The 18,646-nt window shown below is 39.8% G+C and overlaps 1 protein-coding gene across 1 annotated transcript; it reads left to right on the top strand.

Moving 5' to 3' along the window:
* The first annotated feature begins 159 nt into the window (after positions 1-159).
* On the top strand, positions 160-18,275 carry LAPTM4A (lysosomal protein transmembrane 4 alpha). The gene is made up of 7 exons (XM_058682604.1): positions 160-442; positions 8,634-8,754; positions 12,655-12,731; positions 12,831-12,953; positions 15,936-16,031; positions 16,558-16,656; positions 17,643-18,275. The coding sequence occupies exons 1-7, from the start codon at positions 332-334 to the stop codon at positions 17,715-17,717; spliced, it is 702 nt and encodes a 233-aa protein (XP_058538587.1). The 5' UTR covers positions 160-331; the 3' UTR covers positions 17,718-18,275.
* Positions 18,276-18,646: the final 371 nt, after the last annotated feature.

Below are 18,646 nucleotides of genomic sequence, written 5' to 3'. Positions count from 1 at the left end.
ATTCATTAGCTCTAAGGCGAGTTGCACTTCTGATTGGGCGTGACGTCTTGTCAATCTCCATGTTTGTCCAATCAGGGGCCGAGTCCACCCAGCTTTCCGCTCTTCCATTGGCCTGTGTGCGGGGAAGGTGGAGGAAGAGGGGTAAACCGAGGTCGCGCGAGAGCGGCGCTCGGCACTTAGTGCGCAGGTGCGAAGGAGCTGGCTGGGGCCCGGGCCAGGGGCGGGCTTGAAGACGCGTCGTTTGGATTTGGAGACTGTGGCAAAGCTATCTGGGTTCGACCTCTGGGCGAAAAGCGTTTGTCAGGGGCCCATCCTAGAACGAAGATTCCCGATGGTGTCCATGACTTTCAAGCGGAGCCGCAGTGACCGGTTCTACAGCACCCGTTGCTGCGGCTGTTGCCATGTCCGCACCGGGACGATCATCCTGGGGACCTGGTATATGGTAAGGGCGGGCGGGTTGGGAGGATTGGGGCCCTGCGGGAATGCGCATGAGCGGGAAGTGGGGGAGCCGGGTCTGAAATGTAGGGAGTGTTCACTGGGAGGGGGTGGGACTGAAAGGGGGGGGTGTTGGGTGGGGCGAGAAGGCATAGGGGAGACTCTTCTTAGGGTGTTGTAACTTTGAGAGAGGAGACTGTGGCCTTGAATCAGAGTGGGGTGGGTAGGAATGGGGAGATTGTTCCTTGGCACGAATTACAGGAGAAAGTCGGGGTGGGGAGAAGCGGAGGCGTTGTGGGCTGGGGGTGGGGAGGATGGAGAGTAGGGATGGTGGGTGGGAGGGATAATGATACTAGGATTTGGTAAGGAGTTCTGGAAAGTACCCGGTTTAGGCCCTTTTTGTACTTCCGTGATCAGAAAGAACCCTCTTCCACGTACACTCCCTGGAATTTTGTTCCCTACAAAACAATTAAGAGTGGATCCTGAGAAACGTAGCCCAGTTTCGACATTGTCTTACCGGAAAGGAAAACGAAAGATCCAGCTATAACTCAGTTGCCTGTGGTTCTTGGACCTTATTTTGTTATAATATGTGTGTGTGTGATGTAGGCAGAAAGGCCTCTGTTGTGAATCTGGAGGTTCTCTTAGAGGCAATACCTTTTGCCAGGATTTACACTCGATCTGATTTTTCCTGATTCAACTACCCCTTGCCCATTAGACACTTTTTATTTCAAACCCATTCCGGTTTTTGAGACCTTTATTGAGAGCCTCCTTTATTCTGGCCACATATGGTAGCATTTCGTGGATCCCAAGATCTATGTAAGTCTGTATCATAACCAAGTTGACAGTGTTATTGATTGGTGGTTCACCAGTAATACTTTTGTGATTTCTTAACCACCATCTCCAGTATTCCTACACTTTGAAGGTAATTATGACCCTTTTGGGATAGCTTTAGGCTATAATGACTTCACTGAAGCTTTGACAAACTTTTCATATTGTTGACTTGATTGGCGGTTCTCACTAATGACTGTGATTTGTTGTTGTTTGAGGGTTTTTTTGTTGGTTTGGTTTGGTACGGAGGATTGTGGTATTAGTGATACTGTATTGTTTCAGTTAACTTCTGTGAACTGTAAGAAAAAAAAAAAAACCTCACACATTCTTTTTTGCCTTTCTGTGTGTTATCATTACTTCCCTACCCAGTGCCTTGAAACCATTAGTATTTGGAGAAACACCAGATGACAATAATCTTAGGTAGATACTGTTTCATAGCCCACCTCCAGGGGACTACTGGACCCTCGTATTATTCCTGACTGCCCTGTTTTTTGTTTGTTTTTTTACAGTTTTGCTTTATTGATGTACATTTAAAAAAACAAAACTTCAATGTGTAGGCTTATTTGCTAGTTTCTAGGTTTGTTTTAATGTTTCCTATACTTCCATATTCAGAAATCTCATCTTTCTGGCGTAAAATTATATCAAATTTCCCCTCAGAAACTCTGTTTTATATTTTAACTGATTTGTAATATTGGACATTAATCACCTAATGGACGGTAATAGCACTGTATTCCTAACTTCCTTTTATTTATTCTCCATTTTGCCAGGGGTCTGGGTCTTCCATTTCTTTTGTTCTTAGCTCTGCCTTCCATTCCCCTAAATGAATCATACAAGGGTCCTCAAGCCTCTTACTCTACCCTGTCTCCCTTGTCCCTAGAAGATAACCCTTCCTCCTACTAAACTGAGGTGTGTCCACCAGCTGGGACTCTTCCTGAAAACCTAATCGTCCTGTTTCTTCTCAGATCCTTCCCTCCATTCACAGAACAAAGGATTTCTAACTCCTCCTCAAGAAGGAAATAACCACCATCCCAATTTCAACCATCTGAATGTAATTGGCGGTATTTCTTTCCAGTCTTTTCTAGGCAGATTTTTTTTTAATGCTATGGGATCAGCTCATAAAAGTGAAAGGAATTGCAGGGGAAATTATGAGTTACAAACAGCAAACCAAAAATGCAGGGAGTAAAACATTAGTAAGGGTAGTTGCTCTCCCAAAATAGGGAGTGAGGAGTTTAAATTTACTCCCCACTGTGGAGGCACTTGATGTGAAAACAGTTTACATCTCCTTATTTTCCATGCTTTAGTTTTCACAATTTTAGAAGGATGCCGTAGCTGTTTTTCATTGCATGGGCTTTTAGGTTAATAGAACATTATAAGCTTCTAAAATCAATTAATCTGTCTTAAAATAAGGGATTTATTGGTCATCTGCAATGTAGAAGGCTTTGGTAGACACAGAAAAAGAATAAATCACAGGGACCATATGCCATTGTCTATTCTGTTTCTATTATCTGCCACACAGAGGCACTCAAATGTTCTGTCTTGAAAATTGTATCTGCACTTATTTTATGGTATTACAGAGATTTTTGGAGCACATATACAAAAATGAGACTTAACAGTACAGTGACAAAGGAGAGGGGAAGATGATCGGTAACATCAAATTTTAATTGGATAAAGGACTGGACAAAGGACATTGGTTTTGTTGGTGACTTTCAAAAGTGTAGCTTCCGTACCATGGCAGTATTAAAAAACACAATTTCTGTCTAGTTGGGAAGGTGTGTAACCTTTTAGAAAACAAGACCACCCAGGTAAAGTGTAGGGTAATATCTCTAAACAAAAAGGACTTATCCAAACAGTGCATTTTGTTGCTAGAAGCTTCTTTACTAAAATAGAAGTAATATGGGATTGAGTGAGGTAGAATGTCCCTTCCTCCTCCAGTACCTTGTCAGGATACTCCCTTCCTAAGTTTCAGGTAGGAGAATATCTATGATGATGGCCTCTGTGCTGTTTGGAATTTGGGGGTGGGGGGTGCAGTTCTCTCCCTCCTGCTGGGCCTAGAGGCTGTATCAGTGAATGTATCGGATACTGTGTCATTGCTTTCCGGCAACTGGTCTGGTGTTCAGGCCATTCCAACACGGTGTACTAAAGTATTAATTCTGTGGTATTAAATAGGACATAGAGAAGTCAGAGCCAGTTCTGTGTACCAGAGGTACCAGCCCTGAAGTGTTAGCTTTTGGCATTTTAGATTTGAAAGAAGCATGGGTGGCTTAATCCCTGGTCAAGTAATACAAAGTTTCAGAATGAGCTCTAGTTTAAATTCTGGCATTCCTAAAATTGTTTTCTCTGTTATTTATTGAAGAATCTGAAGCCAGATGATTTCAAACCAATTTGTTACATGGAAGTTCAAATGTTCATTGAATAATTGAAAATAGTCTTAATGAGTAGGTGTCCTCCTTCATGGTTGATGGTGTGTTACAAGAATACGTTTTGAGTGGTCACCTGGGTGGCTCAGTTGGTTAAGCGGCCGACTTCTGCTCAGGTCATGATCTCGCAGTTTGTGAGTTTGAGCCGCCCTGCGTCAGGCTCTGTGCTGACGGCTCAGACCCTGGAGACTGCTTCGGATTCTGTGTCTCCCCCTCTCTCTGCCCCTCCCCTGCTCATGCTCTGTGTCTGTCTGTCTCTCAATAATAAATAAACGTTAAATAAAAAGAATACATTTTGAGCATTTGTAATAATTTTGTTTTGGAAAGATTTAATATATTGCTAATTTTTCATGAATGTCTCAGCCATAAATAATCTAAAGCTAGGTGACTGGGAGAGAGGTGAAGACAGGTGTCCTCAAACTGTATTCTTTTCCAACCCTCACCCCTGACTCCTTTAAATAAGAGTATAACCTATTTATATTTTGAAGTTAATATCTTTCCTCAAACACACTTTTTTTGTGCCTCAGTACTTTAACATGTGCTTTTTTTTTTTCTCCCCCCAAGTCACATTTTAAAAACAACATATTAAGGAAAATTTCAAATCTAAAGAATAATGAGATAGTATTAACATCTCCCATTTACTCATCACCCAGCTTCCACTGTTAATACCATTTTGCCAGTTCCATTTCATTTTTTAATGGTTAGCCCAGATGTTTTCTTGGTGGAGCTTTTCTTATTTCTCAGCTAGAGTTTCCTGGTTTCCTCACTGTGTATCTGGAAAAGTTTCTTTATACTATTTGTATGTACTTATTAAATACTACTTATTACATGATTACTAATGATTATCTTTTCATTTTTCTCCCCCACAAGATGTTCTTGAGGGAGAAAGATGATAGTCTTTCTCTATAAAAGGTGTATAGTAGCTAGCTTGTTAATTAGAACATTTGAAGTATTCATTAGACATTTGTTAAATTAATTGCCTCCTCTTAAATATAGTAGGAATAACTCATTTGTACTGCACATTTGTAACTACCAGTAAACAACAGGAGGCTTATATATATGTGAAACATGTAACAGAATTTTTGGAGGTTGGCCATTTTGATCTTTATCTGCTGGCAGTGCTTTGCTGACTGGCTCCCAGTGGAGACTCTCTCTGCCTGTGAGACCCTTATCAGGATGCCCTGAAGCACACACTTTGTTTTACAGTCTCAGCAGATACTGGGTCGTGGCAGAATGTGCTTTGCAGACCTAAAGAATAATGATTTAAAACAAAAACCAGCCCCCAAAGAATCATCTGGGATGGGTGTGGCAGCAAGAGGAGAAAGCAAAGAGGAATTCCTCTTCTGAGGCCCAGTGCTTCCATGGGCCTGGGCCTGGTAGCCTGGTAACCGTATCTCTGTAACAAGTAAAATCCAACACATCTGGCTTTTGTTATTCTTTGTTTACTTATACAAGGTGTGCAGAAGGCTTGCAAAAACCATGTAAACCACATAATTTAACCCAATAAATGTACAGGACTGCTTCTACATTGAATGGTATGTTTGTAGCTCGTGCTGTTAACATGTTTGCTGTTTAGAAATTAATCATTATTTAAATTACATTTTTGGTTTTTTTCCTGAATATAGTAAAAGGAAAAAATTGGGAATAAATATTAAGAAATTGTACATACTTGCTGTTATTCAGAGAAATTTTATATCAAATTTTATATATTTTTTTAAAAAATGCTACATGGAATTTAGAAGTATCAAGGAACTATAGTTAAAAGTAAATAGCACAGGGCCTAAATATGAGCACAGGGTGGGTGCTCAGTGGTAAGTCTTTTAAGATCACAAGGATGGATTTTCCAGGTTAATATTTAAAATGAAAGTTGAGATTTTAATGAAATATACTGACATAATGGAATATAATTTTTTTTTTAATTTTTTTAATGTTTATTTTATTTTTGAGAGAGAGAGCATGAGCAAGCAAGGGAGGGGCAGGGAGAGAGGGAGACACAGAATCTGAAGCAGGCTCCGAGCTCTGAGCTGTCAGCACAGAGCCTGATGCGGGGCTCGAACCCACGAACCGCGAGATCATGACCTGAGCCAAAGTCAGATGCCCAACTGACTGAGCCACCCAGGAGCCCCTAGAATATATTAACTCCGTGAAGATTTGAAGAACTGAGCTTTTAAAGAAGTAGCACTACAATTTATTTTATTTATCCTTTCTTGGTCCTTTTGATTAGATCTTTGACTTTTGTTTAATACTCAGAGCTGTGACAGTGAAATGAGATTTGAAGTGTCACTACGAGTCTGTGGCTGATCTATGAGAAAAATCGATTTTTAAAAAGTTGTTTTGTAAGTTTTTCTGTTAGCACGAGAGGGGGAGGGCCATACAGAGGGGAAGAGCGAATCCCAAGCATGCTCCGCAGCTGCCAGCACAGAGCCCAACACAGTGCTGCATCCCACAACCATGAAATCATGACCTGAGCTGAAACCGAGAGTTGGACACACAACTGACTGAACCACTCAGGTGCTCCAGAAAAATACATTTTTATAAGTCCTACGTGCAGTAAAACTATTTAAGAAGGGAAAATTAAACTCCTAAATATTTTGGTTGTGTCATTTCCTTCATCTAGTAATTGAGTTTGCATAGTTTTCTTGACATGAGACTGTTTTTCTGTACTATGCAGAGCTACTCTTTTTTTTAAGTTTATTTATTTTGAAAGAGAGAGCTCACAGGGGAGGGGCAGAGACAGAAGTATAGAGAGAATCCCAAGCAGGCACCTTGCTGTCTGCATGGAGCTGGATATGGGACTCAAACTCATGCATGAACTGTGAGATCTTGACCTGAGCCAAAAGCAAGAGTCAGATGCTTAACTGACTGAGCCACCCAGGTGTCCCTGTGCAGAGCTATTTAACTATGACTGTATAGTGTTTAGCAAAGAATAATTTGCTGGATTGATTTCAAACTGATTTCTATAAGACTTCAGTAGATACATCTGATTGTTCAATAATTAATTCACCTAGTTGTATTAGCTCCTACTCCTATACCACACACTAGCCAAAACCCAATTGCAGTAAAAATGCACCCCCCCCCCCCCCCGCAAAGAAAATCAGCCTTCAACTGGGGAGCCACCTTGCAAATATGATTGTCCTATGTAAGACCTTTCAAGAGTTGAAGGATTAAAGTACCTTGCTTTTGAGCAATGCAAGGGAAAAGGTATGTTACTGAACATATTTATTTGGACAGTAAAGTATAAACATAGCCTTAGATAATAGCGTCTTCTGGAAAGGCCTCAAAACAGGAGTTGCTTAGGAATTGGTATAAGTAATCCTGTGGTGCTAAGAAGCTGGTTGTCTTAAATGGAACCAGGTTTGTGTCCTAGCTCTAACCTTTGTCTTCTGTAACACAAGTTATTTCGCATGCTGAAACTTAGTTTCCTCATCTGCAAGTTGACTTTAGTAATATTTACTTCAGCAGGTGGTTGGGAGGAATAAGTGAAATAATATACTGTATGTGAATATGCCTAGTATACAGTATATTCTCAATAAATGTCAGTTGATTCTGAATTTGGTATTGTTTAGATCCCCTAACCTTTTTGAATGGTTAAAATTGGTTTGCATGTCATAGAGAATGTGCAGTGCCTCCAGCTGATAAAATCATTTATCATTCATGGTGGATAGGAGAGAGCTATGTAATAGAGTTTGTTTAAAGTACAGATCAAGGCTCTAACATACCTTAAAAGCATCAAATGTTCAGATTTTTACAAAGGGAGGAGGATAGGTTTCTGCGCACTTTAGATAGGGAAGCCTAACTCCAAGCCTAGGTGGTTTTCTCTATTGAATCATTAACAGGACTGTTTTTGACCACTGCAAGAAGCGGTGCCTCCTGGCATACTGCAGGGATTCTTTAACCACTGGAGGCATAAATAATCACCGCTTCAAATGGAGTTACAGCCCTGGTAAACTAGAAAAACTCACCAGATACTATGATGGAATTGCAGCAGGAAATTTGACAAAGTCTCAAGATGTTTCTCTGAACGAGATAAAGAATTTTGTTCAAAGATTGCTGATTAATGGGAAGAGGACGCCTCCTGTGCTTGGCCCGGTTCTCTTTTCTAGTGACTGAGGTGGAGATACTGATTACATGCTGATCATATTTTTAAATGCTGGAAGCTAAAAAACAAGATAGTAAACCTGTGGGGTGTCCGCCAGAAAATCTTGACAGGCAAGAATATAAGATGAAATTCCATTGCAAATGTATCAAGCCCTTATACTAACTGTACACATTAGAATCCAACTAACTGTACAGGTTCAGGTGGTAGCTTAACAGGATCAAGTGTGAAAAAGAATGAAGGGTTTTAGGGAGTTGCTCTCATGTAACATTCCAAAAATTTATGAAGCCAGTGTGAATTGGGCTGCATTAATTGAAATTTGTTAGCTTAGGCTCTAGCGGCTGAGATCCTGCTGTGCTCTGACCAAGCTGATCTTAACCTCATTTTAATGGTATGTCCAACAAACTGGAGCATGTGTATAGAGGAGAGCAGAGAGGAGGTAGTGAGGTAAGCCTGCTGGATCACGATGTTCTTAACTGATGGGACTACATAAGTAATGTTGGATGAACTGTGGCTTCTTCAAACTCAGAAATTCTGAGATCAGTGTATGAATAAACATGTGATTCTGAACAGGAACAATTTGTAATGATTCCTTTTAATCATTTTGCCATTTTGTTGATATTAACGCAAGTTCAGGCAATACATCTTTTCTCTGAAACAATTAAGTTTATACTTTAGGAAATAATTATTTTTCAACTGTTCTTCTATGGTATTGCATACTGTTTTATCTACAGGTTAATCTGTTATTTTCTGTCTTTGCAAGTAAAACAGTTTAAATATGGAAAGACATCCAAAGATTGTGAAGACTGTTTCCTGATTAATAATATAACAGATACCAAACATCTTATCTTTCACAGGTGGTAAACCTATTGATGGCAATTTTGCTGACTGTGGAAGTAACTCATCCAAACTCAATGCCAGCTGTCAACATTCAGTATGAAGTCATTGGCAATTACTATTCATCTGAGAGAATGGCTGGTATGTTTTTAGGTGAAAATATATCTCCTTTAATCACACACACAGACACACACATACACACACACTATTCAGAGAATTGATTAAATTATATTTAAGTTATTTTACTTGCTGAGGCATAAAAGTGTTTTTGTGGGTTTTTCAAATTATTCAGTGAGAATTATAATTGAGCACTTTTGCCCAGAAAATGCTATGGACTACTAGATTTTTGAGAAATACACATTGTATACCTTTGATTCCTATCTGGTGCTGTGGAGATGATAAGAAATTACAAAAAGACTTGTGAGTCTCTGAAGGTCCGCTAGCAAGTGTAGTAGAGGATGGGAGCAAATAGGCTTACGGGAACATGTGAAATATGAATTATTGGAATATTTGGTGATATCTTTTGCTCAGGGTCACAGTTCTAAATATATATCTATCATTTAGATGAAGAAAGACACTGTTGGAGTTAGAAATAGAAGACATTCATGTAAATTACCTTTTTAAACCTGTTTACTCTCCAGTAACATTTTCATTATTTATCTTTCTCTAAAACACAGGAGCAGAGGTGCCTGGGTGGCTTAGTTGGTTAAGTGTCAGACTTCGGCTCTGGTCATGATCTTGCAGTTTGTGGGTTCGAGCCCCGTGTGGGACTCTGTGCTGACAGCTCACAGCCTGGAGCCTGCTTCAGATTCTGTGTCTCCCTCGCTCTCTCTCTCTCTGCCCTTCCCTGCTCTCACTCTGTCTCTCTCTCCTCTCAAAAATAAATAAACATTAATGGGGCACTTGGGTGTCTCAGTTGGTTAAGCGGCCGACTTGGGCTCAGGTCATGATCTCATGGTTCAGGAGTTTGAGCCCCGCGTTGGGTTCTGTGCTGACAGCTCAGAACCTTGAGCCTGCTTCAGATTCTATGTCTCCCTCTCTCTCTTCCCCTCTCGTGCTCTGTCTCTCAAAACTGAATAAATGTTAAAAAAAATTTTTTTTAATAAATAAGCATTAAAATTTAAAATACAGGTTCAGAAATATTTTAGTTAAGATTGTATATTATGAATAGAAATTTAATGTTTGAACAGAAAATTATGCCTCAAACTTTGCAGTATGAACAGCTTTTTTGCATGTTGATTTTTTTAAATTTCACTTCAGAAAAATGTTCTGAGTTCTCATGTGTAAGTTGTATTTATAATACTATAGGATTTAAGTTACCATATATTTAGTTTTATTAGCATTTATTGTAAGTTCTTGAGCTTCATTAAATTTATGGTCTTCCCATAAGCTTATGAAGTTGTTTTTTAAAAAAATTTGGTTGTCGGGGCACCTAGTTGGCTCAGTTGTTAGAGCACGTGACTCTTGATCTCAGGGTTGTCGTTCAAGCTCCATGTTGGGTGTGGAGCCTACTTAAAAATAAATAAATAAAAATTGGTTGTTAATTTAAATAATTCACTGTCTACAGGGCCAGCTGCCTTTTCTAGGATTCAAGTAGAGTTTTGTGGGCATCTGTTGACATTACAGTATGAAATCACTAACAGTTTTTTACACTGTGCTTTAAAAAAATTTTTTTTAAGTTTATTTATTTTGAGGGAGAGTGTGAGTGTAGGGAGGGGGGTGGCCAGAAAGAGCAGGGGAGAGAGAGTCCTAAGCAGGCTCCACACTGCCAGCACAGAGCCTGACACGGGGCTCAAACTCACGAAACTGCAAGATCATGACCTGAGCCGAGACAAAAAGTTGGATGCTTAACCGACTGAGCTACCCAGGCTCCCCTTTAACTGCTTTGTAAAAATGTGTCTACTAAAAAAAATAAATAAATAAATAAAAATGTGTCTACTGAGTGTCCATTCAGATCTTAATAATCCTTTAATTATGTTGTCAAGTGTGGTAAAAGAAATACCAAGAGCATATTAGAAACCTCCCTTCTGGAGTTTGTTTTTTCTTAAGTAGTCTGTTTCTCTATTTAAAATAAAAACCAAAATACAACGATGAATAAAACTTTAGTTTTTAATGCCTGTTTCTGGTATTTTAGGCTGTAAAATTATATAAAACCTGCTAATGTTGGGATTTTTCAGCATGCAGTGTCAGCTTGTGTTTCTCTTTAAATCAAGGTGTAGAAAAAGATTTATGGCTGTTGACATTCTTATGCTGTGGCTGGAGCTGCAGGGATGAAGCCACAGGTTTTACTGCATGCTGCATGGCTGCCGTGGCCACCGTAGTGGGGATCAGATACAGAGTTAGCATACTTTTGTTGATTCTAGTTCTGCCAAAACCTTTATTGAGAGAACATAAAAATGTGTAGTTCTTGGTCATACAGTAGTTTGTGTCTCTAACGGAAGTGGAACGTTGACCCTCCCACAGGCGCAGTGTTAAAATGGCAAGTTAATTTCTGATCATTGGCCTGCGGCTGATTGTAAATAATGAGGTTTGCAGTTAGTCAGCTAAACAGAATATGACCCTCAATATATATGAAATGCTTCTGCAACATTTACAAGCTGCTTTTCAAATAGGAATTTAACCTTAATTTTATTCACTTTGGTAATGGGTGAACACTTGGGGCCCCCTGGAGGAGGTTCTTGAATGTGGTGGTGGATGGAAACCTGAGGTTCATATCTGCGTTTAGCCCTCCTATTTTGTTTGCTTTATTGAGTCACAAATATTGGAGTGTCTCGTTCTAGGTATTGTGTATGTATTTTTCACCTATTATTCCATTTCTCCCCTTTTTTGCTACAGGGTATCTAAAGGATATCCTATATCCTCTAGAAAAATCTAAAGACGCCCCTTAGCACCAAATACTGATGATGTTTATACTTACTTCCAAGTGACAAGATGATACATGATATCATGTGTGATATCCAGCAGTTATTCTAATCATCCATCATCATTAGTGCCTTTCTGGTTCTTAATATCTATCCAGAGTTAAAGAATTAACTTTAGATCTGCTAAAAAAAAAACTCTCAAGTGTGGCTTAGTATTGTTGAGATTACTCAGGTGTTTTGTGAGGTAATTAATGAATTTGGATAGCCTTGAGGAAGGAGACAACCTGATACAGGTGAAGAACAAAGAAGAAAATGGGCTTGTTAAAGCAGTGGAGAAATGAATGGCAAGGAGTGGGGAGCAGGGAGTTCCCATGTTGGTGTAAGAGAGAAGGAGGTTAATGGGGAACCTTGAATCTCTATACTTTCTCTTGAGGCCAGAGAGGGCAGCTGTAGTGCTCTGAGTTTATGTGTCTTTTAAGCAGATACCAGCCTTTCCCTCCTGTTGAACCCTGCTCATTTCACAAGACCCAACATGTGTCATTTCTTCCATATTTTTTCCCTGATTCCCCAAGGACAGCTAATCCAATGTAGCACTTGCCACGTTGGATTATCATTATCTGCATGCCTTCAGACTCTTAGGCTCTGGGCAGAGACCTGTCTCCCTAGCAGAGTGACTGGTTGATGATAAGAGTCAATGAGTTGTAGCAATTTAATAAACAAAAACAAAGGGTGAATTCCTCAAAACTTCATTACTTAATGCTGAGATGGACTTTTTTTTTTTTTTAAACTCTCTTGGCTTTAGGTTTTTTTCGGAGGCATTCTGGAAAATACTCATTTTTTTTAAGCTAGCTTTAACACGTAATTTTGTTGGGGTGCCTGAGTGGTTCAGTTGGTTGAGCCTCTGACTCTTGACTTTGGCTCAGGTCATGATCTCATGGTTTCGTGAGTTCCAGCCCCACATCAGACTCTGTGCTGATAGTGAGAAGCCTGCTTGGGAATCTGTCTCCCTCTCTCTCTCTGCCCCTCTCCCCCTTGCTCTCTATGTCTCTTCTCTCTCTCAAAATAAATAAAAATAAACTTTAAAAGAAACCCCCAAAAAACATTTTGTCATGAAGAGTTTTGGGGTTTTTTTGTTGCATAAGTAGCTTAATTAGATTTTTTTGTTTGTTTGTTTTCTTAGATAATGCCTGTGTTCTTTTTGCTGTCTCTGTTCTTATGTTTATCATCAGTTCAATGCTGGTCTATGGAGCAATTTCTGTAAGTACCCTATATTTTTGACTTTGAGTTTGACCTTTACTGAGTGCACTTAACATTTCATATTTGTGTTGTGATGTTGTGGTTATTTTTTTTCTTCAGTATCAAGTGGGTTGGCTGATTCCCTTCTTCTGCTACCGGCTTTTTGACTTCGTTCTCAGTTGCCTGGTTGCTATCAGTTCTCTCACTTACTTGCCAAGAATCAAAGAATATCTGGATCAATTAGTAAGTGTGTATACTAATTAAACTTTTTCTCTTCATTTTAAGTACAGTATTTAAATCAAAACTTTGAGTCAGCTTTTGGTGCTATTTTTATTTTAATCTACGCTGTTTATTTTTAAAAGTGTTTCAAAATAATTATTGCTCCTCTTAACTACCTTGTTAAAGCCAGTAATATATATAGGATATTTTCTTATATACCTAGGATATTTTCTTACCGTACCATTTGGATATTCTAGTATTAAAAATCTCTAAATATGGGGCACCTGGGTGGCTCATTCAGTTGAGCTTCTGACTCTTGATTTTGGCTCAGGTTGTGGTCTCATGGTTCATGAGATCAAGCCTTACGTTGGGCTTGATATCTGTGCTGATAGTGGGGCCTGCTTGGGATTGTCTCTCTGCCCCTCCACCCCTCCCCCAAAATAAATAAATATTTTTTTGAAAAGCCTCTAAAGGTGGGTATCATAGAACTTAAGGAGTAGTTCAACTTTTGTTTTGAGTATACCGGTACTATAATCACTTGGCTATACAGGTTTCCCCTTCTATCCAAAAGCGCATTCCTTTAAAATCTTCTGTAAGCTGAAATGTTGTAAATGTTTGTTCCCAGACCCCAAAAATAATCTTAGTCTTTTCTGACACCCAAGGGCACATCTTGCTAACAGATGCCCAAAATAAATAGAGGTAAAGCACAAAGGCTCACACACCCAGTTCAGAGCTGTGCAGGCTGGATGCTGAGCTGCTGAATGTAGTTCCCAGGGGAGGAGCTTGGTAAGGCCCCTCCCGCTGCTTGGGGTGTGCTCTGCCTCTACAACAGCTTGCTGCAATGCAAACACTGGATGCCATTTTTGCTTCTCCCCTTTTTAATTTGCCGGCATCAATAGCAAATATTTGAGTGCTTACTGTATCCTTCCCTCTATTCAAGGCAAATTATTGGTGAATGGTGTAGATACAAACATAAACATAACTTCCTCTCTCTCTCGAGGAGCAGACGTGAATTGGGGGAGTTAAGACATGAAGATGTTATCTGTGTTAATGAACTATAACTGTTACACAGCATTCAGTGAGGAGCTTAGATTAGTGCCCTGTGATGGAGGGGTAGGGAATCCTCTGGGTTGGAGTAAGGTCTGCAAGGAAGTGTGAAGTCCAGATAAATGGAAGTTCATTTCAAAAATGCTGTCATTAGGAATTTTCTCCCGACTTGGCAGATATCCTGCCTATTGTATCTCGTGTACCACCAAATTTATTCATTCAGAAAACATTTGGTGGTTGCTGCTTCTGTGCAAGGCATTCTGCTAGGTTCTTGGGATACATCAGTAGAACTCATTTGCTAGTAAAGGGATTGGAAAATTAATTGACAATTACTGCAGTAAAACTGTGAAGGAAAAGTATTGGCTGCGTGAGTGGATATCATACCGATGTCAGACCTGGGCTGGGAAGCGAGACTTGAATTGCGCTCAGGAGTCTAGTAGGAATTAAGATAGGGAAAGTACAGGAGCAAATGTCCCAGGTCAGAGACCCCTTGAGGCAGGAAGGAACATGGTATAGTCAGAGGACTAAAAGGGGACCATGGTGGCTGCCACAGAGAGAAAGGGAGGGAAGCAGCACGTGATGAGCTAGAGAGAAGGGGTTGGGGGCAGGGCCTGGTGTCCTGGTTGGCCGTGGTCAGAAACTTCCTCATTCTAGATCTCTTGTCATGTCCTGTCTGGCTGAAAGATTTCAAGCTTTCTGAAAAAAATCTGTAGCGTTCCCCATGAGCTAGTCTCATTCAATTTTTGTCCTTTTATTTATAATAAAGGTTTAAAGAACAGTTTTGTCCCAAGGAGACAGCTGTGTTTGGAGTTGTTGTGTGTGGATGCTTTTTTCTTTTTCAGTCCTTTGGGATTTTTACATGCTGCTTATTTTTGAAAATTATTTGGGCCTTTGTATTTACATTTCTGTTAAAAACAGATATGTTTTTAAAAATTAAATGAGTTTTATAGGAAAACTTCAGGGTGAATTTTTTTTTTACTATTCCTTTTATAGACCCCAGTGGTTTCTCCATTCTGTCGTTATATTCACTTGGTCTCTCAGAGTGGCAATACTTTTTTTTTGGCCAGCTTATAAATCCTAAATTATTCCTTTGTAGTACCCTTTTCCTGGAACCTAGCTTAATGAGTAAATAAAGTTGAACCCTTCACAATGGAACATAGTAAGTCTGCAGTAAGCCACAGAATCTTACCTGCCTTTATAACCAGGGGCATGCCTTCTTTTTGCCCCTTTCTGATGAGCATTGAGACTGACAGTTGGCTCTTAGAAAAATTAATTTCCCCACGTAGGACTAAATGACTCCTGAAACTTAGGTAAGCCTTAGCACTTCGTAACTTAGCAACTCAGGGACAAGTCTGCAGTCGCATACAGGAGATCATCTTTTTCCAAAGGCCAGAAAAATGTAAAACAGGGAAGAGGAAAGATGAGCTCAGCTCATACAGCAGAATTCAAATGCATTTTAGGTGTTCAGTAGCATGCATTCATGATGATGAGGCTTAAAGGTACAGTGAGTTCAATTCTGTTTACTAGTTTTTATTAGAATATCAGTTCTGACTTTGGTGCCTTTCTGTTTGTATTTTTAAGATGCTCTCTAGACTGTCACAACGTGCAGCTGCCATAGCTGAATTATGAGTGAATGTGTATGTGTTTGGTTAATAAACTTAATGGTTTTGAGCAGTTTTAGGTTAACAGCAAAATCGAATAGAAAGCGCGCCCTTCCCTCCCTCACTGTCCACATCCCAGACCGTAGTGGTGCATTTGTTACAATTGATGGACCTACACTGACACATCATTATCACCGAGAGTTCCTAGTTTACACTGGGTTCACTTCTTACATTCTGCAGATTTGGAAAAGTGTGTAATGATGTGTATTCATCACTGTGCTATCCTAGAGGGTAGTGTCCCTGCCCTAAATATCTTCTTTCCTCTGCCTGTTCACCTCTCCACCCCCTTTTTTTATAGCCTGATTTTCCCTACAAAGATGACCTCTTGGCATTGGACTCCAGCTGCCTCCTCTTCATTGTTCTTGTGTTCTTTGCCTTATTCATCATTTTTAAGGTGAGTTGCTGACTAAATATTTGGGCTTTGACACTGTTCATCTAAACCTTTTTGTTGTCTTTTCTCCTCATAGTTCCAACAGTTAAGTGATAGTGTTTATTCGGACATAGTAGTAAAGATAACACCTAGGTGATGTCCTTCTCATTTCCAGAGAGTGATTGGAAATACCAGGATCCTTCCTAAGTGTAAAGAACATCATTATGTTTTTAGAAGTAGCTCATGATTTAATTGAAAATCTGTTCACATTCCAAAGGTTCAGAGACAGAATTTCCTTGGCAGCACAATGGTTATCAGACCTGAATTGAAACCCCAGTTCTGGTTTCTCTGTAAAATGATATTAATAAAACTTGGGATATTTAAGTGGGGGCAAGTAGGCAGAGGGCCTGGCTTGTGCTAGGTCCAAATGGATATCCATTCCCTTTTCCAGGGAGAAAGTACACGGAAAAGCATTAGCAGTCACCTTAATTTTAGAGCAGGTAGTCTGCTGAGTTTCTGGCATGTGTAAATTTTGTTTGTGTTCTTTTAGGCATATCTAATCAACTGTGTTTGGAACTGCTATAAATACATCAACAACAGGAACATGCCGGAGATTGCTGTGTACCCTGCCTTCGAAGCACCTCCACAGGTGAATGATCTTTTAATACATTAAATCTTCAGTAGTTGTTATTGATCATTCTTAATGAGCCTAGGTCTTGACTGCCTCTTCAATGCCATGTATGTGGTTTAGGACACAAATAGCTTAAATCCACAAGATGTAACATTTCCCAGTTGGAAACCTGGCTACATGGGTGAGAGACAACCTGCACTGCTCATTCAATTTGACTGTTAGGTTGGACTCGTAGGTAGTCTTGAAAAGGGTTGCATTTTGCAGAGGAGATCAGACAGGAAACAGCCGTGTGAGCCATGCCAGGCTTGTGGCTTCTGGAACCTCTAAGGATGGGGTACTGTCATTTACAGCTTGTGTTGCTTTTAAAAAACACCCACACGATCAAAAGGGGGAGCTGAATTTTCTGTGGGGAGATGAATGCAATGGGTTCCAGGAATCTGTGGGGAGGCCTCCTTCCTGGGACCCTTTAGTTGCTGCTGTATTATCTTTCCAGGTTTTCAACATGTGGAATACATGTGGCCCGTGTAGGGCCCGCCTCTCAACACTTGAGTCACTTAGGTTGGAATGCCACTCTTACATAGATGTGCCCTTTACCCTAGAAGAAATGATATAAAAGTACCTGGCCCTTGAATTACAGATTCTGATGAAATTCAGGATCCAGCATCTTAATGGAGGCTTCCTTTAGCATGGGTCAGTGGTGCCCTTAACTTGGATTTGCAGCCCCTGAGGCACTGGTTCTGTCAGTCACACTGTAGGGAAGAGGGGAGAACGGTGCGACCTACTTCCTGTCAAGATGCCCTGGTGGCCTCCGGTCAGTTCAGAAGCAAAACTCCATCTTCCCTTCCTTTGCCCCTCCCTCTTTAGCAGTCTTGGATCACCTCAGTTACGCTCAGGAACTTTTTAGCTAATAGTTTCTTCAGCTAAACTCGGAAAGCATTTGAATTATTCCAGACAGGAATTTTTCAAGGTGATTTAAGTCTGATACAATTTTTTTCTCTCTTCAGTATGTTTTGCCAACCTATGAAATGGCAGTGAAGATGCCTGAGAAAGAGCCACCGCCTCCTTACATACCTGCCTGAAGAAGTTCTGCCTTTGTCAATAAACCCTATACCAGCTTTTCGTCTTGTTTATTTTACAGAATGCTGCAATACAGGGCTCTTCAAACTTGTTTGATATAAAATACACTTTCCTTTGTTTCAGCATTTATTTTCAAACACTAAAAAGCTTTTTTGACATCTATTCAAAGTCGGTTTTATTTTGTTTTTTTTTTTATCGTTATGTCTATTACATTTTAATAGTGTTTTTGAAGACAATCTAGGTTAAGCAAGAGCAAAGTGCCATTGTTTGCCTTGAATGGGGGGAGGGATGGGGCTGTTCTCTACACATTTTCTTTTGTAACTTTGCACTTTCTTTATATAATAGTTTGCATTTTGGTTATTTGCTGCCCTGGATACTTTCAGGAAGAATGACTAAAATATTCAGGGTAAGTTGGGTATAAGATCTGAAGTTTTCGGTTATGAAAACAGGAAAAATCTATACCATTTTAACTTGACTGTGGAAGATGACGGTTGCACGTTTCTAATTTGTATGTGTTTCCATCTTTGTGATAAGATGCTTTAATAAATCTCTTAAATATTTACTGTTGTCATTTAAAAAAAAAAGATTTGTTACCCTGTTTTGGTAGCTAGAACCTCACATTTTCCTTTACAATAAAGTCAAGACTATTGGGATCTTTTGGTACTTTGAGAACACAATGCTAGATTTCACTTGAAAGCATTTCTTTAGTTCAGTAACACAAATATTATTTAAAGTTAATATATTACTGGACTCACTGGCCAGGAATTAATATTATGGTTTGTTAGAAAAGTTATATGATGAGGGTAGCAAGCTGTGGGGTTTTTTTTAATGTTAAGAATTTTTTTCATTTTGGTGTATTTTTGAGAGAAAGCGTGAGTGGGGGAAGGGCAGAGAGGGAGACACAGAATCCAAAGCAGGTTCCTGACTCTTG

Source organism: Neofelis nebulosa, chromosome 9 (genome assembly GCF_028018385.1).
Source record: "Neofelis nebulosa isolate mNeoNeb1 chromosome 9, mNeoNeb1.pri, whole genome shotgun sequence".
NCBI lineage: Eukaryota > Metazoa > Chordata > Mammalia > Carnivora > Felidae > Neofelis > Neofelis nebulosa.
The sequence above is the reverse complement of the archived record's forward strand: the minus strand, read 5'-3'. Positions and strand labels throughout refer to the sequence as shown.